General features: G+C 37.4%; 1 protein-coding gene across 1 annotated transcript in view; it reads right to left on the reverse strand.

The window, feature by feature from the left end:
- otud7a (OTU deubiquitinase 7A) overlaps positions 1-25272 on the reverse strand; it is a 114088-nt gene that overhangs the window by 30960 nt on the left and 57856 nt on the right. The window contains exons 4-6 of the mRNA XM_041226697.1: positions 18988-19142; positions 3471-3653; positions 2306-2524 (exon numbers count right to left, since the gene is read on the reverse strand). Coding sequence (XP_041082631.1) covers positions 2306-2524; positions 3471-3653; positions 18988-19072 — 487 coding nt within the window. The 5' untranslated portion in view covers positions 19073-19142. The remainder of the gene's footprint in view (positions 1-2305; positions 2525-3470; positions 3654-18987; positions 19143-25272) is intronic.

Here is a 25272-nt window from a genome sequence, read left to right on the forward strand (position 1 = left end):
AAGCAGTACATCCCGAGCCTATTATAGCAGAGTGCATAATAAGGGCATCCTCGGAGAGAGACTGCAGTAGTAAGGATAGCAATGACTGTCAGGTCTGTGAACAGAATTAAGTCAAACTGCCTAGCTTTGTCAAGCTGTTCATATCTGGGCTCACTGACAACATGCTGAACATCACCGGTGCTCTGTCGTGCTCCGAGAACCTGCGCTTGCTGACGCACAGCACAACAGCGATACAGTGGGATATGGGTGTTGAGGAAATGTAGACACAACGTATAGGCCTTTGTCTATCAAAACCCATCATGTTGTAGGTAAATTGAGGATAACAGGGCACTATGAATCTGAACCCAAGAAACGTCTTCTAGACAGAATTTAAATGCCAATAATCTATTACAATGCAATAACTTACGGCAGTGTTTCTCAAATGCAGCTACCAAGCAACCTGCCAATCAGCCTTGGTAATTGAAACTGCTGTGCAGGTTTCAGTTGTTGTTGTGGTTTTTATGTTGTTGTGGTTGTTAGCCAGCCAAAAAAGTAGACTGCGGTCTGGCATTAATTCTGTGCTGTATAAATGGCACTTGTCTTTTGCACTGATTGCCCTCTCTCTGACAAAACCTCGTCCAAGATGATGTAATGACCCAGTTGAGTGCTATCCTGTGACTGGGCTTGTCCCAATTTGCCTGAATTGCTTCTCTCTTTACTATTCTATGTTGAGTTGTAGTATTCTTAAAGATGTAGTTTATTAAATTAAAAAAGACTCTGATGGTGACAATAAAACAGTCCACTCAGTCGAGTGGTCCCAGTCCTTTTGGAGTCCTCCAAATTTCCTACTGTCGAAAGACAGTTCTTTTTTTCATTTTTTCACCTAATACATGCTTTGCTTTGTCGTCTTGCTTACTAAAACTGTAGCTCAGATGAATAACAAAATATTTAGTTTTTGGCTGTGACTTATAGGCAAAATTCCCATTTTGTCCTTTCAGTGCTCTGTGATAATCCTAGTATATTTTCTCCATAAAGTGACATTTTTAACCACAGAATGTTTAAACGTGATGTATTTTTAATAAATGTATCAAGGACAACACACAGCATGACAGCAAGATGCTTGGCTGATACTAATTTAAGCAAATTAAAGATTCATTACAGTCTAGTTCTGTGCAAGCTAGATGACATTAGCTGAAGATTTTGCTGAACTAATAGAATACTGAATTGAACAAAAGGAGAACATTAATAACACAAAAAGAGACGTCTATAGAAAACATTAATAACGAGAGCAATTGAAACTGTACAGGAAAGGCACAGCATGATTCCAATTGCTTGCAAATGAAAATAATGAATGTGCTGATGTGAAATGCGTTTAAACTGCATAATAAGAAAAAAAAGAAAAAAATATACTATCTGCTTCCAATAGTGTATACAACATGTTGTATCTTGTAATCTTGCGCTTAGTTTTCAATAGCCGGTATGGACACAATCAAAAGAGATCTCAGTGTGATACTGTACATGGCTTATATGTATATACAGTACCACATATTGACTGGTATTTATGTGGTGCTGCCCCCATTACATTTCTTCAATGTAAGATATCACAAACTTCATGATGGAATATTCAAGTACTTCTGATCACCCTATGATTGAGTGTTCAAAGTGTTTTATAAAACAAAATAATTCCAGAAGTCTTACCTGTCGTGGACTTCCATTCGCTATATAGGTTTCAAATGTGCGGTTTGAAATACAGACATGTAGTTTCATTTTCAAACCTGATATATCGTACTGATACGAATTCATGAAATATCTTTTCAGAAGCCTTGCTTTAAGTTTGTCTTCCTTGCTCGTTTTACCTGGGTAGTGAAATTGTCTCCACCTCTTGAATGCCTTCATTTCCTGTCATTAACCAACCCGCTGCTTGACTGTATTGACTGACTATTTTGTAGCCAGTAACCCCAAAGCAGCTGAGTAGAAATGACCTGGGATCTGATACAGCAACAGTGTCCCTCAAATTAAGGTACACAAACAAATACATTTCTTTAATCTAGTGTAGTATCGCATATATATATATATATATATATATATATATATATATATATATATATATATATATATATATACACACACACACACACACACACACACACACACACACACACACACACACACACACACACACACACACACAATTTTCAAAACTGCACATTTGAGACCTATGTAATGAAGGGAATGCACAACAGATACAATATAATGATTCTGTTTGTTAACTACCAGCACTGGTTGCTGAGTTTACCTTTTAGCCTTGTGACAAGCCTCTGCTCACCTGCTTGTTCTAACGCCACCATGGTTGACTGTTCTATCAAGTCCCGCTCAATAAAGCTCCGGAAATCTTCACTGTACACGCTGAGGTCGGGTAGCTGGAATGTGTAAATAGGCATCTCCAGAGGGAACTGCTCGCTGCTGCACTCGCTCACAACGTGGGAGCGAGCCAGGGAGACTATGGCTGAGCTCGCGTGAGAGATTCCCCGGGAGAGACGTTTTTCTGGGATGAGAACAGACAGGATCATTAGGATCGTAGCGCACTGTTGCCAACTCCCAACTCTCATTTTCATCCCTGCTGTTCAGGGAAAAATCAGGAACAATGTTACTGCCTATTTGATTTATTTAAAACCCATATGGTCGTTTCAGAATGTTCGTTGCATGAGTGCATTTCAAAATTTGGGTAGTCCCTCCAGGAATTTTCTGTTTTAATACATTATATAGAGCTTACTTTAAATCAGAAGCTAAACAAAAAAATAATGGGCAATATTCCCAAAGATTTAACAACGCTTTAGTTTCTGGTTTCACAGAACCTAATTAGCACTAATCATGGACAACCTGGTGTTACCTTAGGTAAGATAGTCGAAGTTTTTGATCAAGGTCTGTGAAGTCAACTGTTAGTCTTATACTAAAAAAAGTTATCTTCACTACTAATAAAGCAGTCTGCAGTTTGGAGTGTCTGCTGTGTTGCAACAGTTAAATAACCTGCGATGTGGTGATCAGAAAATTGATCTTTGTATTAAAAAAAAAAAAAAAGTTGGAGAACTTTAATAAGATCAGACCATCATGGAAGAGAGTGTTTTAAATAGTGTCTAGTGTTTCAAAATTTCAAAATTGCGAAATGAAAAATTACTCATCAATAATAATAATACTGGGAATAGATTTTTAAACCCTGGTTAGAACTGCTTTAAGACACAAGCCTGACATCTAGGTTCAGAATCTTGAAATATGAATCACGTTGAATCCTTTACCTCCACAAGAGTTACAGCATTTGGGCTAAACATTTTAACGACGTTAAGTGGAATGAACACTCAGGAGTCCCGTCAACAAACAATAGGTTAAGTAGCTCTAGTGCAGCTGTGGTGGCATTTCTCCTGTCGCATGCACGGAGTATCGGTCTGATTGGAAGAATGCTGCCTGACGATGGTGTGATAAGTTATAATAATTACCTTGAGCAATGTCATCTTGTCTCTGAAGACCAGTCCGCTCGATCTTGTTCAGTGGCTGGGATTGGTCCTGCTCCTGCTGTTTGTAGTACCGTCCCTCGTTGAAGACCTGGGGGAGGTTGGCAGTGTGAACCTGCCGCAGCTGCTCATAGTCATTCAAGGCAGCACTCAAGTCCCAGTTTTTACCTGCAGAAAGAACCAAACACACTCAGTTAGCAGTAAATGAAATCAGCCACATGTATTCAATTAGCAAGTGCTATAAATGGATGTGTGAACGTCATCATGACTGAAGAATCTTCGTCAGTAATGAGGACTCGTTTAAAAACAGAGAACAGCGGATACCAATCGCAGAATCTTATTTAATTTCTTAGGAAATCCTGCAAAAGTATTCTGTACCTGTGCCAAGGCTTCGAAACTTAAAATTAGGTTATACAGTGAAATATCACAGATCAGAAGAAACCAGCGAAGGATATTTTTGTGTTGAATATCTTTGACTTTATTTCTGATAATCTTGCCAGTGCTAGAAAAGGTACAAAAATGTACAAAAATTTATTATAGAATATATATATATATATATATATCATCCTCTACGATCCGAATCTATTCACCACAACATATATATATATATATAAAGATATATAAAGGATTAGTAATTATAAACCATTTTTGGTTACTAAATCCACTAGAGGATTGATTGACCTAAAACTGATAATATTATTGAACTAAAACTGATTTTTCTGTGTGAATTGTGCTAAAAAAAAAAAAAAAAAAAAAAAAGAAGAAAAAACACCACAGCTCCATCACTGGTACTTTGTCCCAGCGTGATTTTACAAGGATCAGGGATTTAATTCTGTGGAAACCTTTTATTTTTTAAGCAAGTGGTTTAACAAGCCATCATAAAAAAATTAAAATAAATAAAAAATTGCTATTAAAATCAATGATGTTGTAGATCACAAAAGCAAATCACACAGTTAACTGACTGAAATGTGGGATACTTTTCTAGAATATATATGAGGAAGCTATACTGCTTCAGTATACACTTCTGTCTTAAGCCCATTTAACATTTAAACAGTACAGTACTTTATTAGTGTCTCAACACATTCTTCCATTAAAAATAATACTGGTTACAACAGATAACACGTCAGATAATAAATGGGTAGTTCTGATGCATCACAGAGACATCCTGTTAGTATTTAAGATGTTTTGGTTGGTATTACCCAGTACCATCTTCTAAGTAAAGTAATAATATGGAACCATGTGGAAGGGCGAGGCACATGTGTGTGTCTGTGGGGGAATATTGGCTGGCATGGAGGGAGTTAAAATCCTCCATGCAAAAACGTGTTAGAATGTGGTTGGAGCCAGGAACTGACTAAGTGATTCAATCATTAATTAAGGCTCCAGCCACAGGTGTATGAATAGGGTAATCACAAGTGTTAGATGGAATTCACAATCACAAGATAGAATTAATGTTGTAGTTAATGTCGGTGAAGGTGCTTCGTGTTGCTGTGTCCGTGTCCTGTGTTTTTGTGTTCATGAGTTTTTTGTTAGACCTTTTGTTTTGGCCCTTGTGTCTGTTAATTTGTTAACGTGTTTTGTTTGTGTCTGTTTAGTTCATTTGTTGTTTAGTAAAGTGCGCATTAGCGCTTAAACGTGCAGCTTCTGTATCTGAGCCTCACTACCTGGTAAACAACAGCCTTGCCAGTGACGTTACCCTGTCACAAACCCAAAACATTTCTGTACACATTGGCAACATACAATCATTTTTAAAAAGCCTTCTGTTCTGTGGTAACAATAAATATTTAGCTTTAAAAATATGCAGAGTAGACTCTTAACTCATCTGAACGAGCTGACCTTTGCCCTGTACAAATAGTGTTTCTTTTTATTGTAACCAGTACCATACAAAAAATGATTTGTCTAGTCTTAGTTTTAAGTTAGAATAAACTACTTTAAACCATAAATCACAAAGTAGCCTGATGAACAAGTCAGAGATAATTATGGTTTACGTACTTATCATGGAAATATGATCATCTACACACACCGGTGTCTAATCTCATTGATTTTAGATCAGTTTGGACTACTGGGGTTCAGATTAGTTTGCTGCATATGAACTTTATAAAATACTTTATTAACTTGTGTTTTAGATTACTTGTACATTGTAATATAGTTATACCCATCTCAATAACAGGATTGTAAACAACTTAGCTATGGCTCCTGTGAACTGAAATTGCAATTTTAGACAGAAATCCCTCCAAGGAACCCAAGACATTAAAGGCAGTGAAAATACAGTAGACGCGACACTTGGCATCATCTCAATGTGTTTCACTTCAGATTCAGAGCTTAGAGCTACTCAACTTGGTGGCAAGAGACAGTCCAATTATAATGAGTCACAGGAAAATATATGTTGCTGGAATAAACCGAAAGCGACGTTCACAACGGGGTTGAATAAAGACTCTCGATTTGACAGATTTAGAGCAAACTGGTATAAAAAAAATAATTTAAGACAGCTAGAGTAGGAGCCGATACATGGTTGAGTGTATGTCTTCTAGAGTAAAGAAAATGTTATGAATCGTACAGTATTATAGTCAACGAGATGGCTACTTAACGCTGCTGCTGTGCTGCCAAATGGTTCTTAACTACTGTATTCTTCATTTTGTTAATTCCCTTTGCATATTTTTAGAGCTCTGAAAGCTCTCTGAGTATATCTGGCATACCAGAATTAAACCACTTACATCATCAATAAGAAATACAGCATAAAACAAATGTAATATTTCTTAAATCCACTAGGGGTAGATAGTTCATACTTGTATCAAGTTTCTTTTAATGTAAGAACTAATATATAGGCATCAGCTACCTCATTCTTTTCTATGCCAAAGAATAATATCCTGTTCTCCACAGCTACAGAGTGACATTTATACCACCCTATTCTAGTCTTTGGTTTCTTTTACCTGGAGTCACTACAAGCTAACATCGGTAAATCCCAACTTTTCAAACAATTAAATTAAGTATGGAATTCATTTTTTTAACAACAACAATATCTAGAAAATAAATATTAAACCTCTCTCTCTCTCTCTCTCTCTCTCTTTCTTTCTTTCTTTCTTTCTTTCTTTTTCTTTTTTCTTTCTTTCTTTCTTTCTTTCTTTCTTTCTCTCTCTCTTCTCTCTCATATATATATATATATATATATATATATATATATATATATATATATATATATATATATATATATAAACAAAAATAGAAAAGATGAGGTGTATGGTATATATTTTTTCTACTCCACATCACAAGTTTTAACAACTTTAGACCCACTGTGTTCAAAATTTGTTAGTCTGGGCCGAATAAGTTGTCGACGTCTTATAGGGTTACTAATAGGAAATGATCATGCTTAGCAATAGGGGAGGAACCCCTCCTATTTACACAAATTTAAATTGCTGCTCTTCCGAGAAGGATTATAATAATAATATTAATTATATTATTTATATAATTATTATAATTATCTTAATAATAATAATAATTCTAATAATAATAATAATAATAATATACTTATTTGAAGGTATAGTATGAGTTTCAAGCCATGTGATCCCTTGAAAGCTTTTGTTTATAAATGACCAAGTACTTTGTGCATCTATTATGTACGAGTAGATCTTGATGTAAATACAGCGCAGGTGACTCACTGAATTGATAACTGTTCCAGACCTCCCTCTTCAGCTGCATATCAAATCACAGAACTTCAGCTGCCATAATTGGAATTGATTGCGCTTCATTTTTCAAGGAGAAAAGACCTGTACCCAATTGAGTGTAACTAATTGAGTTGACTTGACTTGACTTTCCAGTTCAGCTGTCTTTCAAACATTTTAATTCATATCAGACCGTGCATCTCGGAGCATGCAGCCCTAGGCAATGGTTTTCTCATGATATGATTATTCTGCTAGATAATTCTGAATAAACAGGTCTGCAATTTACTGTATTGCAATTTGGAATTGTACTGGATACACAAATGAACAACAGATAGTCAGCCTTGTATGTCAAAAACAGAGCACATATCCCTCAACATCGCTTTAATTGCAAAAGAAAGATGTCTGTATCATGAAAAACTACAATCACCAAATGGTGTACAGTACATACACACAACCTGTGGACTATGACAGATTCTGAAACCCTCAAGTGCCAAACGAAATTCATATTATATATTCATATGACCTGCTTCTGTATATCCCCAGATTCTGAAACTTGTGCAAAAGAATGCCCTTACCAAGTTTCCATTTTGCTGATAATAAGTTTGACATATGTACTTACATCCATACTTACATTGCTTGACCGTTTTATTAAGACCCTTACCTAACACCAGGTTGGGCCACTGGATGCTCAAATCGGATTGAGATCTGGGGATCGTGGTGACTAAGTAATTTGCCTGAAGTTTTTGTTATGCTCATCAAACCATTCAACCACAATTCTGCCACGGTGGCTGGGGGCATTACCATCTTGAAAGTAGCCATCGCCATCAGGGTACAAGTGCATCATTGGTGGGCGGATTTGATCTTAAATAAACTACAGCATTCAAAGTAAACAAGCAATCCAGGGAGAACATGCCTTATACCTAATAAACCTGCCAAGAGTTGACAATTCAAATGTATGTCGTTGGAAGGAACGACAATAGATGATGCCATTTTGTGTGCGTGTTTGTTTGTTTTTTTTTGTTTTTTTTTTAACCTGTATATCTGCTGATCCACAGCTTGCATAGCAAGGATAGAAAGAGCAACACTGAGAAACAAATCCTGTCACCTGTGTGTTAAGTATAATAAGTGAAGAAAGCACACTTTACATATGGTGAGAGACAGACAACTGAACAAACATAAGACCAGATATTATTCACAAAAACAGATCAGCAGGGTAAAATGAAATGTCTACAAAATACATTTAGTGGTGACAGAAAAGGGCTTCTTTCTTATTATCCTTTTTTTTTTAATCTTTTAGTTTTATGTTTTAGAAATACAGTTCAAAACACCTCAGTAAAAAGAACACCTCTTTTTAACAGTCATCATCGAATGCTTCTCTACACTGGCTTATCACATAAGTAGGGCCCTGCATTTCACACAACCTGCTTTCTTAGGCTGCACTTCATTCCTCCAACTGCAAGGTGGTCATGTAGTCTGCTTAATTAAACCAATTACTGATTAATAATCTCCTGATACCTTTAATCATCACAATTAGTCATTCTATTAACGTGCATTGGCGTGTTGATTAGATGGCAGCAGCAGCTCCGGTCATTTATTCAGTCATGCAGATGATTAAATGTTTCAGTAGGAACACATAATTTGTCAACAAAATATTAAAAAAAAAAAACAGCACTGATTCCCGGAACAATATACTCAAAATACTGAAATCATAACATCAATGCTGTAACATATACATTACAAATATAACATACTGGATTTCTGTGTGAAAAGTACTGTAGCTCCTAAAATAGATGGGGTGTTTTTTGTTGTGTGGAGAAGGATTTTGTACCAAGATACAGGTGATGAGGTCACAGGCAGGTTACATTTTAATTACTTAAACCAAGGGCACACTGTTACTGTAACATTAAAAAATAGCCCCTGCCTGTAAACTCTGATTTGGAATTGAACTGCTTCAGAAATTAGGTGAATACTTATTCCTTAGCGTGTTCAGACAAAGGTCAACACAAAAATCAATGTTTACAGTTATGAGTTTAGACCAAGCAACATTTTGCTGCAGCACGACAACCATTCGTTATTGCCTGCGCTGCAGGAGCTTTGTGGAAGTAGTTAATTATCAAGTGCACTGCTCCTCTTGAAACAAGAAATAAATAATGACCACTGCCTTGGAAGAAGGCCAAGTCAGTTTTCTTAGGTTGGGCTGATTTCATGCTGGTTTGTGTAATATTCCAAACCTGACCTGCAATTTCATCACAAGAGTGCTTAGCATTTTGTGATTTAGAAGCTTTTTCTTTATTACTGTTCCAATGCTCAAGCAAGAAGGCATTAAACTGATTTAATGCACAACCCCACTATTCCAAGTTATTCCAAACTTTAAAGACAGCCTATTCCTCAACTGATAGAGGAATGTGCTACTGAGAAACACTTGAGGGTCCCAGAGTGGCTCACCTGTATTCACTGGGGATTCCACAGGGAGCACTGCATTGGCTCTGCGTATGAGGGTAAACAAAACCGCTGGGGCGATTTCTTCCCACCACACTACAGTGGCTCGTACTGCCCAGGCACCCAGTGAGTTCCTGGGATCTGTGTAAATGAGTCTTGGGGGGGTCTTCACTATTGGGTACCTTATTGTCAGACAGTGAACCAATCGCTACTGCCTGGTTAATATTTGCTACAGTGATAATCAGAAGACTTCACTCTTCAGTCCTCTCAATCTGGTTCTTTTCACTAGCAAGCTAGCCTTCCTTTCACGGTTTATTATTTCAGGTGTAGGCTCAATACCCAGAACCTTACAATATTTGCCTTCAGAAATGAAAATGCTAGAACAACAGAACAATAAGGTCATTACTTTTCCACTTCCCAGTAGATGGTTTCTTGAATTCCTGCTGCTTACTTAGAGACAGTTTGGAGTACATTATTTAATGTGGAGTACAACATTTAATGTGTTGTGCTGTCTGAAGCGGACATTTTGAAGCCTTACTCTGCTCTCAGGAAATACAATTCCTACAAAAGGACTGCAATAACAAAAAGTTCATAAGACAGCTTTCTGTATCCTTTTTAAACCTTTCTATTTCCAAGACTTGCTCTCATACTAGTTTAAGAAATATATACTTCTGTACACTTGCCCAAAAACTCACATGCTTTAGGCAAGCGCACATTTGTAATGTAACAACCTGTGACTACTGTACTTTATCTGGCCATCGCTATGACAACAAACAAGTGCGCTGGTTAGAATAAAAATAAGTCCATGGAATATATTAATTCTAGTAGCAAGTGACTTAAACAAGTGATAAAGTCATATATATTATATATATATATATATATATATATATTATATTATATATATATATATTATAATATATATATAATACTAAACATTAACTGTCATTGATTGAGGTGTTTGAAAATCAGTGGAGCATTAACCTAGAGAGTAATGTCCTCTGTGAATTAGGACTCGGTCCCTAAAAGAATCTGACAGTAGTGGTTGGATCCATCAAAAAGAGGAATGCTTGATGGCTCTTTCTTTTTTCTACCTAACCATGGAAGAGAGCTCTGTGAGAAAGAACAGCTTAATGTCAAACGGCTGACAATATTTTCCTTCTTTGTCTACAGGACTGAATGTACAATTCTATATAAACTGACTCTTGGACTCATTACTTGAATATATGATTAAAAATGGCTAGTTTCTTAGCAGACACCATGCCACCTAATATTGGCTCAGAAGGTTAAGGTTACACAACTAGCATCCATCAGTGGTGTGCCCCAATGACTACTCTCAATTGCCGAAGTCAGAGTAACTTTTTAGTGCTGATCCCTGCAGCTCCCTACTGACCCACTTGATGCTCTTGTAATCCACTACAGTTTGTGAGGAGCTACAGTATGGCAAGTCAGTGATGTCAGTCAGGTCACCTCCATCTAACAGACATTTGCACGAAGAGTTATCACTCAACAAAGACCTGAAAGAAAGTTTTTAAGCAATCAAGGTCAGTCAACCATTTTGGATAGGTCAAAGTCAAGTTCACCCAACAAATTCAGCATTGCTGGTGCTTCTACCTTCCAAGCTTTCACAACAGAGTCACAGAGCCATAGCACCAACCAAGATATCAAGCAGGGAGACAGTCCGATTATTTGACCCTTGGAAACCTGTATATTCATCATTTTCTGTTACTTTTCTATGCTTTTAGATGTGAATTATCGAACACTTTATGTGCAAGTTTACTTCCCATTCCTCTTCCAGTACTTATTGTAGGTATGTGCTTAAAGTAAATGCATGTTAAATAAATAAATACATACATAAATAAATAAATAAATACATGTATGGTGGAGGATTTAGATGCTCTTTTGATTATTAACCGTTTATCTATAATTTATTAATCTGCAATAAATAATTCTGTGAAAGCGTGCTATTGATGCCCTGATGTGGCTCTAAATATCTGACTAATAGAGGCCCATGAATCTGGTGAGCAAAACAATGATACATTAATGCATTACCACAAGGCCTGCATCATTAAACAAAACCTCTTGGCACTATGGAATCAACCACTATTCACACGGGTAAAGAGGGTACAGGAGCTGCTCACTTTCACTTTCATTTGGAGTACAATAGCATGTGAGGTGTAGTGTTTATGTTCTCGTATAGCCCTATTGATTCTTATCCAGCCATTTGCCTTTAACTGCAGTAAATCTTTAGAGGCTTGGGAAACCACAAACCATAAATCATGGCAGGATACAATTTAACATTATGAAATAACACTGTCAGTTTCACAGTCATCGAGAGAGCTGTACTGTATGTACAGCCCTTGCTAAAAGGTTTTAATGTGAATGTACAGGGTGATTGATGTTTTGTTCACAGGAAATTATTTTACAAGATGCTAATCCTAAAGTAAATGTAGATTAAATTGTCATTTTATTGATCTTTCACCTTTCACCTCTGAATCTGTTTTTACCTGTCTGTTTTGTGATACACTGCCATTATGGATTCTGTCCTGCCCCCTGATGGTGAGATAAGAAGAGGTTAAAAGCTCTAAAGCCACGAATGCAGACAAGCACTTTCTACCTGACCGATTGCACCTACCTCAACTTCTCTACAAAGTTAGAGTAGGTGGGGTCAGTTAAAATGATCACATTATCACATGGAACAAATAAAAAAAACACTTGTATATATTTGAAAAGGGGACAATTATTTATTCAGGGTCATCAGGTTATTAAAATAGGGAATAAGTAAGCCCAACCCATACACCACAACCCAGCAAGGGTGGATTAAATAACTCTGAGTCACTGTACCTCTTAAAAACAGCTGCATGGAGCAAGCTAGTCATCTGTCTGGAAGGTAAGGTTGAATAAAACCTGCTGAATAACATTACATTAACATATTGAATTACATACCACTTGGAAGTTTTCCATATACTTAATGAAAAACTGGCAATTAAAAATGTGACATTCCAAACTCTAACATGAAATACTGTAATACTAATATGGCTTCCAGTACACTTTTGCAATCATTTTGTAGTTTCTTGGATCACATGATGTTAAATAAAAAGATCTAAATTATGTTCATGTAGTTATTTTTTGTTAATTATGTCTCGGTCCTAAAATTCAAAAACTGTTGGCCATAGCTGTATACACCTCACGGTCCAATTGAAATTCTATGGCAGGTATGTACTCTTGCTCTTCTTTATGAAAAACAATGACACAAGAATACACAAGAATTGAGAATACATATCTCCCAACCCTCTTGCTAACTGGTATAGTGAACTGTCAGCCCTTTCTTAGGCAGACACAGTGCTGCAGTTCAGAGTGTAACACACTTATTCAAGGCAGCATATCAAAAAGGATTTTGAGAAAATATATGGGAATGTCCGATTTATAAAACCACTGTCATAAATCTGGTGAGAGTATGACAGTCTGGCTTATGGTGATGGAAGCTCTCCGTCAAGTGTTGTTTCCAATATGGACATTAATGTCCATTTGAGAACAGGAATTTTAGAAGTATCACATTTTAAAAAGGATCAGCCAAAAGCAGCAATTCCACAGGTACTGAAATACCAATTCTCATGGGGTAGCTTACATAAAGAAGCCAATATTAACATTTCAAATGCAACTTAGAAACAGAAACCATCTCATTAGATTTCCTTTCTGTTAAAAATAATCTTTTTCACGTAACTTTTTTTTTTGTTAATAAATATTAAATGGAGCGGTTTTACAACAGCTGCTTCCAGGGTGTGAAAAAAGGAACACTTAGGACCCAATTAAAAAGGACACCTGGTCCAGACAGCAGGTACAGGAGGAGGCATATGTCAATGTTTACTATGTATAGCAAAAGGCTATTATATTGGAATCCCCATCCTGCTAATAGAGGGAATTGGAGCACAAAAAACACATGGTGACTTTTTGCACTAAATGCCTAGGAATCGAATGCTTTTAAGAACCGTGCTGTAATTACATTCAGCTACATGGTGACAGTGTGTGCTTTGTGTTGACAGCCACAAAAGACACTAAGATTTATCCTTCAATAAGCCCAACCAATTTTTCATGACATCATGACCCATATTCTAATACTGTCAAGAACAAATGCTAATGTGTGTCGATCCCAAGATTCACTGCAATTGGATGACCAATTCTCATGGCATTACAAAAGAAATGCGCATGTAGCAAATGCACAATCGCCCATTGTCCGTCACAAAGAGTAAATAACATGGAGCTTAAATTGGACAGAAGTTTGTGTAAAGAAAGGAAGGGTTTGATTACACCTGAACTGTAGATTTTCAATGGTTACAATCCAAATGAAAGCAGTCACACTGCATTCTTCTCAATCAAGATTGCCTTTGATTACATTATGGGTGCATGTTTGGCACTGGTTCAGGTTTTCCATGAGCAACCAAATATCCTAATTGTGGTTTGCCAGACTGATGCCCTAGCTGCATTAAACAGCGATTATTTATTTACTTTTTGAGTAGAGCACTAAGCCACAGTACCACAGCAAGTGACACTTTACAACTGTACAGCCCAGCCCAGCCCTGACCTGATCTTTCTCCTGGGTTATCATTCCCAAAAATCAATTGGTTTCTCGAGCACTGAAACTTCCACCAACATGCATTGTATTCCATCCACATGATTTGTATTCTACACTCATTCAAGTTATCATGTGCCAAAAACACACCCTTATTTCCTGTATTCTTAAAGTACTGATCGCATGGCTTTTAAAGATAAAGTAGCTTCAAAAAGCATTTTCCCCTTTTAATTTATATTTTGTGCAATCATTCTGCATGGCAGCGCATATAATGCACAGGTGTATTGTCATATCACCAGATGGTGCTGGCTCTTTCGTCTACAAAAGCCACAGTCTAATATGTGATGACTCTTTGGGCTTACCAAGCAGTCAGATTGTATTTTATTGTAAAGCACATTTGAGAAGTCGTTGCATGGTATGATGATACAAGTTCAAACCGTGTGTTCCCTGTATTGCAGAAAAATGTTTCTGACTTTAGGCTAGCTTTCTAACTGTAGAAAAAGACACCTATAGAATACATGTACTCGCATTTTACATAAACAGAAACTCAGGAGGTGCCAAATACGAAAATGAATAGGAAAATGAGAATAAATAACTGTTGGATCCAACCACAAATACTCATAAAAGGTAGTTTTGCATGTATTTAATTGCAATTTAATCTAATCTTTTTTGTTATTAAACAATGTTTTCATTTGATTGTGCTGTGAATTGCAGCAAACCTGATTTTAATGGCCACGACAGCACTTGAGTATCATGTTCCTGCTGGGCATTGGGGAAAGAATTTGTTTCCAAACCATTCATCAAATCTTCTACTGACATTAACTGTGCAACACCAGATCCAAGCTCATTGTGAGATATGGAGGTAGATGTAATAGTTGGGGTTAGGGTAGATGTTAGGGTTAGGGTAGACGTAAGGATAAGCAGAAAGTGATTTGCAGGTGCAAAACCCTCATAATGTGGCCGTAAATTGTATTTAGCAGCCGTTAAATCTGATTTTCATGGCCGCTAAAAATGCAGCGTATGTAAAGAATGGTGTCCACCTGCCGTTCTGCACCCGTTATCAAATTTGCACACTGCCATCATTAATTCCATTAAAATTATATTGAAATGCAGTCAAATGAAGAAAAGAGCATGGAATTGGGTGGGATCTGGATACTGAGCGGGCGCAAAACATTACAATGTGATGTAAGGATTTTTCCTAGCACTAAGGCAATTGCTGACCCTTCAAAAATGTTACACCTCTTCTTACAAGGTGCAAACCATTGTATAAGCAAGAGCTAAGAGCTGTATAAAGGCACACACCTGCAGGCCTGAGGGTGTCTGCTGTGGTACACTTCCTGATGCGGCAACACTTAGCTCTTGTTCACGAGAGGCAGGAACGCATTCAGAGGAGAAGTGCAAGACAAAGAAGACCCCAAATATTCGGTCACTTTGTTTGGGATGGTGGAGGATGCAGTGCTGAAGTGTTATCGTCTCGCTCCGCAGGTCATCCTACTCCTAATAGCTGAACTGAGAGATGAGCTAGACCCCAGCTGCAATCTAGGGACCACTATCCCCGCACATGTGAAAGTGCTGTGTTCTCTGCACTACTTAGCCTCTGGTTCCTTTCAAACCACAGTTGGAATGTCTGGAGGGATAGCCCAATCCACCTTTTCCAGATTGCTAATCACATTTCTGGAAGTCATGCTGAAAAGGGCAGGCCAATACAGATAATTTCCTAAGGATACTACTGCTAATGTGTGTCCATCCCAAGATTCACTGCAATTGGATGACCAATTCTCATGGCATTACAAAAGAAATGCGCATGTAGCAAATGCACAATCACCTGCATAATGATGTTGACTGAGGCTTTTCCAAACAACTCCATTTCATGCTGACTGATCTCAGCTGTAAGGACTTTCAGCTTCTTCTCAGAAAACTTGTGTTTTCTTTTCTGTGTGCCAAGAGGACTTTGCTGCTCTTAGTCTGACATATTTTTACATGCTCCACAAACATCATACAGCACCTGCTGCTTTCTGTACTCCTAACTCAGTCACCTCTAGGTTGCAAGTGTGGCTGCTAAATAGACCAATGCGCTCATTGAAACCCTCATTATCATGATTGCAGCTCATTATTTGTGCATGGAGTAATTTGCATTGCTCTTGAGCTTACATAGGGCGCAGTGCAAAATAGTTGCCTGGCCACAATGCAATTTGAATTTTTTCATATGCAATTATTTGCACTGCGCCTATACTTAATCTACCCCATGGTGTGTAAATCAATGGACTGAAGGGTCATAGTTTATTGCCTTAAAGGGTTTGACTAAAACACTTGTTTACTTAAACTAACTTTCATTTTTTAATATTAATATTAACTGAAATTAATACAATATAATAGATCATTATAAAGCACCTATACACGTAATATACAGCACAGTACAATTTAAATATACAACAACAGTTCTAAAATGGGTACCATCTTAATAACAGAAAAACCTAAAAAGTGTTATTAATGCGATCTTTCAATTTCATTCAAAACTGCACATTAATAGACCTACACAGGGGATGGAAGTTAATTTGCATCACTAATTCATGGCAATGCCAAATCCGGTCAGGAAGACAGGTACTCTGGACCCAAGCTACAGTGAACAAGCAGGTTCAGAAAGAATATAAATAGAAAATAGAGTAGACCACTTCTCAAACTGGACATTGCCTCACTAACATTTTTCAAATGAGCATGAGGAATTTCAGACAGGAACATAAAGCTGTGAAGTTCCTATAATTAGAAGCTATAAAATGACTCGTTGATTGCATAGGATAACTAGATACAGCACTCTAAAGTTCACACAGAATTTTTATTCACCAACGCTAGTTATCTCTGCCAGTTATCTAATGCAATTAACATTACAAGGGTTAGTATCCCTATGACCTACAGTCACCACATCTAGAAAAGCATATCACAAAATGCCGCTTTTCTATGCTTTTCCCATGGTGCGTTTACCATGCTTTGTAAAATGCTTTACCATACACTTCTGAGCTTTACAATGCTAGCCTGTGCTTTGCAATGCTGTCACTATGCTTTAATACACTAACACATTTAAAAATGAACCATAACCATAGAAGCCTTTCTTAATTAACACAAGTCTTTCATATGTATTGGACTTCTGATGCATATCCATGAAAACTGAGAGACAATGACAATAATATTGGAATCTAATCTGTAAAACTAAACATAATATCCATTGTTTAAAATTGTGAGGCATTGCTGACGTGACCTTCAATGGATTGTGGTATCGACAATAACCTAATACACACATCATTGCAACCTGTCTGTTGCCACTGCCACTGTGGTGTGTACTGAAAATGAGCAGCATGTACTTAGTTTAATAGCTATCTTATTAAAGCAAAGTGCAAGTAACACGCTCTGCATGGTATTGCTCAGCAGCATCAATACCTCGAATGTCACTTGGAGTATAAGGACATACTTAGGCCACAGGTGCACCAAGAAATATTTTTAGCATAAAAAAAAAAAAAAAAAAAAAATAGGTAGTTATACATCATGCAGCAGGAGCAGCACGTCTGTAAGCTACAGTGGTGAAATGTCATCACAGAAACATTATCAGCCTACGCAACCTGATTTAGGATGCCTCTGGCCTACTGCAATTTGACATAAGAATTTACAGTGAAAATAAAAACACAAGATGTTCTTTAAAACACAGTAAATGAATGTTACTGGTAATTCATTTTTTTCATGGAAAAAAAGTTTGATTAAAATGACAGATGCCCCCATATACCCACAACCCCAGCAGGCTTTAACACTGTAATTGGGAAACATTTGACATCAGTGCTTATTTTCTGTAGTTTGCAGCTGTCAGGCAGGCAGCGGTATAGAAAATGTTGTAGCATTTGATTCTGTTCCTTTAAAGATGTAGCTGCAGTGCACACTGGTCATTACATAGCTGTCTGGTTAACTGGTACTTTCAGTTAAGCAGAGCTCAAGTTGTAAGAGTTGTAATGTGTGAGATAGTATGAAAACAGACACAGTATATGGTGTCATAAAGTCCATCCATCCATCACACTCTACATGGTGAACATTATAACTGCCTTGATTCCTCACCAAACGTTTATACAGTCCTACATTTCGGATTGAATTTGGTCATAATCCGTTAAACTCTCGGTTTTTATACATTTATTTTTAACCTTACCCAAAATAGGCATTTCCCAGGGTCTAAAGAGTTCATGTTTACAGTTTTGAAACACACACAAAGTGACAAAGTAATCTCTAACGGTACAGTAATTGTAATAGAACTGGAAAGCAACGGGAAAACATCCTGCTGGAAAGGAATCCTCCTTCGTGGCCCCCGTTCCAAATGCATCTCTCCTTGTCCCAGACTTCTTTAAGCGGAGGGAGGTGCTATGGTCTTACTAACTCTTGACAAACACCTTTCCAATTTGTAACACAGGTTTAAATCTCAATGTATAGAAACTAATATTACAAGTAGGTCTCAGCTGTGCTACTGCAACATATGCTCTGGGTAATAGTACCCTTAAAATACCAATGGGCTGCATTTAACCACCTTTTGAAGCACATAAAACCTAGGACACTAGAGAAGAAACATGCTGGACACCAACCAACACACAACACAATACCATACCATTACTAGCCTGCTTATCAGATTCATTCATGCCAATAGCCCTGGGGACATAAATTGGATATAAACTGAGGAAGCTCTGAAAATCACTAGTGTAAAGAATATGTCTGAAATGCGTTTAACTGAGGGGGTCTATGACATGAACAGGGACTCTGACAGATGTGTACCCAGTATTAGCTCACCCCAGCCCCCCTGGGAGACATTGCTTACCTTCCAGCAGGTCTCTTGCCAGACCAGGTTCTGCCCCTGTGGACCGAACAAAGTCTGACAGGACCGCATCCATATCAAGAGTCATGTGATCATGTAGAGGTGCTGCCCGGCCTGCAGCAGAACCTGTAGTCGTCGCCAGGCTGTTAATCTCTCATCTGTAATATTGAAGCATTCATTTTAGTTAAGGAACTAGATATAGTGTGTGCGTTTATCTGTATATAAACATACTGTGTCCTGTGGAAATCAACCATATATTATAACAGTGATTGTTAAGCATTGGTTATCGATGCACTGCTCCAGAATTTAAAACTGCAGTGTCCCAAAGCCATCTTCAATTTGAACCTAAAAAGAATTCTACAGTATGCAACAGTGAGCAATCTCTACTTTTTCACTCCAGCTTGTTTCTATTATCCAAAGTTTTACGTTTTAACACGAGCCAAATAAGCATGCCCCTCACAGTTCAAGCTTTGTTATAGCAAGCATAAGAGGCATTTCTACTGCTGATAACCCTTCAAGTTAATACATCTTGTGTGGGGTGTCTCCTATCATATACAAGATGTCATCTCATGCCACGTGGGTTCTGTTCGTTCAAACAGAGCAAAATGACATCTCTTATAATAAGAGAACTCCTACAAACAATGTTGTAACATCATAAATCACAAAAAACATAATAGGAACTAAACGTATTAAACATAAAAAAAGTGTTGTTTTTTATGAGATTCAGGATTGAGACGTAAGGCTTATGCACAGCACACCTGTACAAAGAATAATATGTATTACGAAAAGCCTAATAATTAAAAAAAAATAAAATAAAAAATGGTTAAAACTATGAAAAACAAAGGTGGAACACAATGACACGAAGCCTTGTCAATCGTCAGAAAATAGTCAAGAGTAAGTCAAAGTAAATACACCTGTATCACCCTGAAGTACCTAAAAGGTCAATATTATTCAAGTTCGAATAATGATTTACTGAAGGCTTAAGAAACCATTTTCAACAGGATTTGACCCATTATCTTATTCATAAAATAAACAGGGGTTTTGATCAATAAACGCTATAAATACTGCAGTTCCCCCTATGCTGTAAAAATGTTTTCCGGTAGAAAATACTGTATGCTGCTGGTACCCTGAGACTTGAAACAGCACAATCATCTACTATACAGTACATACAAAAATTAAGTTTTTGTTAAGGTAAAACATACAACAACTATCAGTGATCCTTTTTTTTCATATTCATCATACTGGCCTTTATTTTCCCCTAGAGGCAAACAGCATGAAAACCAGTCTTTTATATTAACTCCTATTTGTTTTAAAAGGAGAAAAAAAATATAATTTGACTACACTTTTAACTATAAAACAATATAATCCAAGGTCACGCAGCAAGTTGTTGGTTTCATATTTTGTAACATTAACATGAAACCTTTTCTCCTTTTCAAAAATAGTTAAACATGGGAGTAAAAGCTTTGAAAATGTGGCTTGAGATTTCTTAGAAAAGAAATATAAAGCACAACACAACATTTACACAGATGAAATATTAGCATCCGCTGTTGTGCAAACCAATATAAAAAGAGACACCACTGCCAATTATGGCTGAAGCCTAAACTCTCTGCATGAAATCAACTGATCATTCAAAACACGCGTATATACCACAATGCTATCGATAATATAGCACTCTACTTAGATGTTACCAGTTGCATGCACACACTTGCCTACCACTATTCAAATGTTAGTGTTACCTGTGCACAGGTTCCATCCACCAATACATGCAGACTAAATATCCCTTGGGCATCTCAAGAAAATTCAGCTTTACCTGGAAGCACCTGCTGGGTCAGTCCACTCCGCAGAGGACAGGATGTGTTAACCAAAACCCTGACATGAATATCTGTGACGCAGCCATAGAAAGAAAAAAAAAAGATGAGTGACTTTACTGATGACCCCTCTGTGCTCAGCAGGAAGTAAAGCTTCCTTTGTCGAGTGAGTCGTTTGTGCCGAGCGATGCGCTGTGAATAGAGCAGCTTGTTGTCAGCAGTTTGTACCATCCACTAGCTGAGAAAAGTAACAATCCCGCTAGTGTGTGATAATGACTCATGTCCTAGGAACCAAAAGCATGTTCTGAGGCAACTACTGAGACCTGCAAATGAAATGCAAATGCCGTCTTTTTTCTTTTTTTTTTTTTTAAGATTTTCCAACCTGGTTTTTTTTTGGGGTTTTTTTTTTTTTGCATAACAGTTCAAGCATAAGATAATGCATTAACAAAATGGAAAACATTATGTCACTTTGAATTTTACAGCGGCATTTGAAAAACAACCTCTTCAGACCCTGTATTAGAGAATAAATGTCTGCTTGGCTTTTGGTTGGTAATATAATGATCATACTGCAGGTTATTTAGAGTTTCCTGCCTGAAACGTCACAGGCAGTGGCTTTACATTCTTTCCTTTGTGTTGAAAAAGATTCTATTATTAGAATCTTTACAGACTATTTGCTTATTCTAGTTTTTTAATACTCATTTTGGTTTATACAGTACAATGTAACACAAATATATACCTAAACTGGTTGATCAGGGTGAAGTACAGCTAGATCATAAGATCACTTTGAGCTTTTATCATGTGAAATATCATGTTGCTTCTTTGTAAAAAAAAAAAAAAAAGTTACTAGGTACAGTAGGTGAGAAAAAGGTTGCCATGGCACTTATGGTTTAGTAAGGACTTTGATTTGTTTTTTTCTAATGCACTGTATCTTGTCTAAAAAGAAAACATAAAAAAAGTGAAGTAAAATAAAACACCAACATTTTGAAACCATTACAATATTTTTTAGAATGAATACATGGTAGAAATTATAACCATTTTAAGAACCCTTCAAGGAGGTCCTGCAATGCTCAAAGCATAAAATATCAATCTTAAAGCAATTTTGCTACTTTGGTGAAAATTGTGGTTCAGTCAAATTATTCCAAAACTAGGTCTGCCTAAGCACTGCCAGACCTGAGTGAAATGGGATGAAAGACCTCAAAATGTTCAGAGAAGATTGTGAAAAAGATTTGCTATCTTGAATTCCCAGAATCGTAGGTAACTGTCCTAACTTGTTTGCATTTTTTTTTCCTGTGTACAGTTCGGTATACTTTTATTTTTTATATTTAAGTTAGGTATACAAATAGGTCACCCAGTTAATAATAATTATGAGGTCGTTTTATGGTAGTCAGTTCCACACAGCAAAAATAAGGGCACAATGCTGGATTCAACTTTGTTATTATTAAGAGTAACAGAACAAAGTACAACATTCAGAACATTATTATTCAACTTTGATCAAATATGTGTATAAATATTGGGTCTGGTACTGTTACACAGTGTTTGACCCATGACAGTGAGATGAGGCTACAAGCTCTAAAAGTGCAAAAATACCCCGGCTCTTTTGTACGAGGTTCGCAGGCAGCTTTTATCTGTTCCAGATGGGTCACCTCCAACGTGTAAGGGTAAAAGGGGGAGAATGATAAGGAATATTGTGATAGAGGAATAAACCGACAGTCTATTTAGCCTCATTGGAGTCTGATGTAAGAGGAGAGCATATTTGTCTGGTTAAGACAATCTTTATTTTGTTAGGGGTTGAAAGCATTTCTCTTTTGTGTTTTTGTAACCCGTGGAAACTGTTTGAAGCGCCTTGTTGATATAACAGACACTTTTTCTTTTTGTGGCCATGCAGGCTTCCCCTTTCCCTTGAAAGTGTGTAAATACAAATACAACCTCAGTCTGTCTCGTAAGATCTCCACCAGCGGATCCCAATACTGTTTATAGATATCGTTTTTTTTTTCCCCCCAGAGGGCAGGGAGGTGTATATCTCACCACAGTTTTGCTATTAAATTGTTGTGGGTAAAAATCGGATTAATGACAGACAATTTGAGAATTCAGGCTCATTTCTGTGAAACTCAATTCACTTTCTGCCAGCACATTACTTTACAGATTGCATTAGTAAAAAGACTTTAAGTGTCCAGACAGAATAACTTATACAGTACCCCTGCGGGTAGCCAGGCTCCAGAATTAGGATCTTATACAGTACCCCTGCGGGTAACCAGACTCCATAATTAGGATCTTATACAGTACCCTTGTGGGTAGCCAGGCTCCAGAGTTAGGATCTTATACACTACCCCTGCGGGTAGCCAGGCTCCAGAGTTAGGATCTTATACACTACCCCTGCGGGTAACCAGACTCCATAATTAGGATCTTATACAGTACCCTTGTGGGTAGCCAGGCTCCAGAGTTAGGATCTTATACACTACCCCTGCGGGTAGCCAGACTCCAGAGTTAGGATCTTATACACTACCCCTGCGGGTAGCCAGGCTCCAGAGTTAGGATCTTATACAGTACCCTTGTGGGTAGCCAGGCTCCAGAGTTAGGATCTTATACACTACCCCTGCGGGTAGCCAGACTCCATAATTAGGATCTTATACAGTACCCCTGTGGGTAGCCAGGCTCCAGAGTTAGGATCTTATACAGTATCCCTGCGGGTAGCCAGGCTTCAGAATTAGGATCTTATACAGTACCCCTGCGGGTAGCCAGGCTCCAGAGTTAGGATCTTATACAGTACCCCTGTGGGTAGCCAGGCTCCAGAGTTAGGATCTTATACAGTACCCCTGTGGGTAGCCACGCTCCAGAGTTAGGATCTTATACAGTACCCCTGAGGGTAGCCAGGCTTCAGAGTTTGGGTCTTGCTAAAAACAAAACTCTACTGAGACTAGATCCGTGTTGCTTTGGGTATGCTCAGATGTTCAGTAATAGATAGCAAAAACAAAAAAGCTTATCTTTACAGGCGCTGTATAGAAACAAAAAAAAAAAAAAAAAAAATCACTATTGTGGTTCCTGGACAATTGTGTGGAGGAGGGGGATATCTTAGGCTTATCAAGCAGGCTATATTTATCTTGCAGAAGCACACTGGCAGTAAATAAAGAATAGTTGTGAAAGTTGACTTCACTGTTCTAATGCACAGCTAAAACCACAATAAGGTTCATGAACGGTGCTAACGCTATCGTTATAAAAACTAAACCCAGTGCTCGTCTGACAACAGTCTTTACGGTCTGCTAAATCGCAGGCAGATGTGCAAACATGGTGCAAATTAATTTTAAAAAGGGTGTTGCAGCTTTTGAGGGAACAAATGCTGTAGATTTAATGCTAAATCATGTATGAGAAATCAACCAATTACTGCTGATGATTTGCCAAAAATTCCAGTATATTGTATCCTGTGTACAGATGCCATCCAGTGCATAAACATACTACACAAGTGTCACAGAAATTCTAACTCCCTGCTAGTATTCACCCACATCTTGTGAATCAAATAAAGACTCATTGCTGGTAGATAGAACGGTGCTAGCATTATTTACGGCCCAGTTTATGTAAGGAAAATATTGTCATACCAGTCATTGATCTGTATTGAGAGTTAGGGCTCTTGTTCACCTTAGTTAGACACAGTGCCGTGGGATCTTAGAAATCCACAAGACCTTGGTTTATGTGCCTTCTAAAAGAAGACACTCTGTACAGCCCCTGCTGGGGCCGAGATGAATACCTTAAAAGGAAAAGTCAGCCCATTCTTAGAAGACACCCAGCTACTAACTTCAGAAACATAGATCTGAAAACCCCTTTCTTATCAAGGAAATGTATACACCACTAAAAATAAAACAAAGACACCACTGAATGGCTTTTAAAGGAATTGGTAAAACTGTTACTCACAGATCTGAATACATGACAAAGGAAAGGTTCATCATAAAAAATAAAATATTAATCAGGACTTTTTATCAGAAATCTTCCGTTGTGCCAAGCAGCTGGTATTAACCACGCAAAGCTGTTATCGTAAGAGTTAAAAACAGAAACATTTAGTTCAAGTAGCTTCTCACAAATGTTTTAATAATCTGGGAAACTTTGTGATACAGTCAGAATCCATGTCACAGTAAGAGAGGAGTCATTAACAGTTCTGTACGCTGGACGGCTCAAATGATAAATCATAACTAATTACCAGGATGGTGGAGTGTCACTGTAGTGGTGGTGGTGATTTCTGAAGGAGGCTGTTATTGTGCTTAAATTAGCCTATATTTACAAAGAGACCATATTTGGACTATTTATACATAGTTTCAACAATCTTGAACCATTCCATAAACACGTATGAAGACACCAGCCGAAACATTAGTCTATTTATTACGTTTCTTATAGTTTTACCTCGCCTATTTACCCTGTGATTGAATTTTCATTATGGCACTGGTATCTTTATCATAGCTTTTATAAAAACAAATGACAATTATTATTATTATTA

The sequence above is a fragment of the Polyodon spathula genome, chromosome 24 (genome assembly GCF_017654505.1).
Source record: "Polyodon spathula isolate WHYD16114869_AA chromosome 24, ASM1765450v1, whole genome shotgun sequence".
NCBI lineage: Eukaryota > Metazoa > Chordata > Actinopteri > Acipenseriformes > Polyodontidae > Polyodon > Polyodon spathula.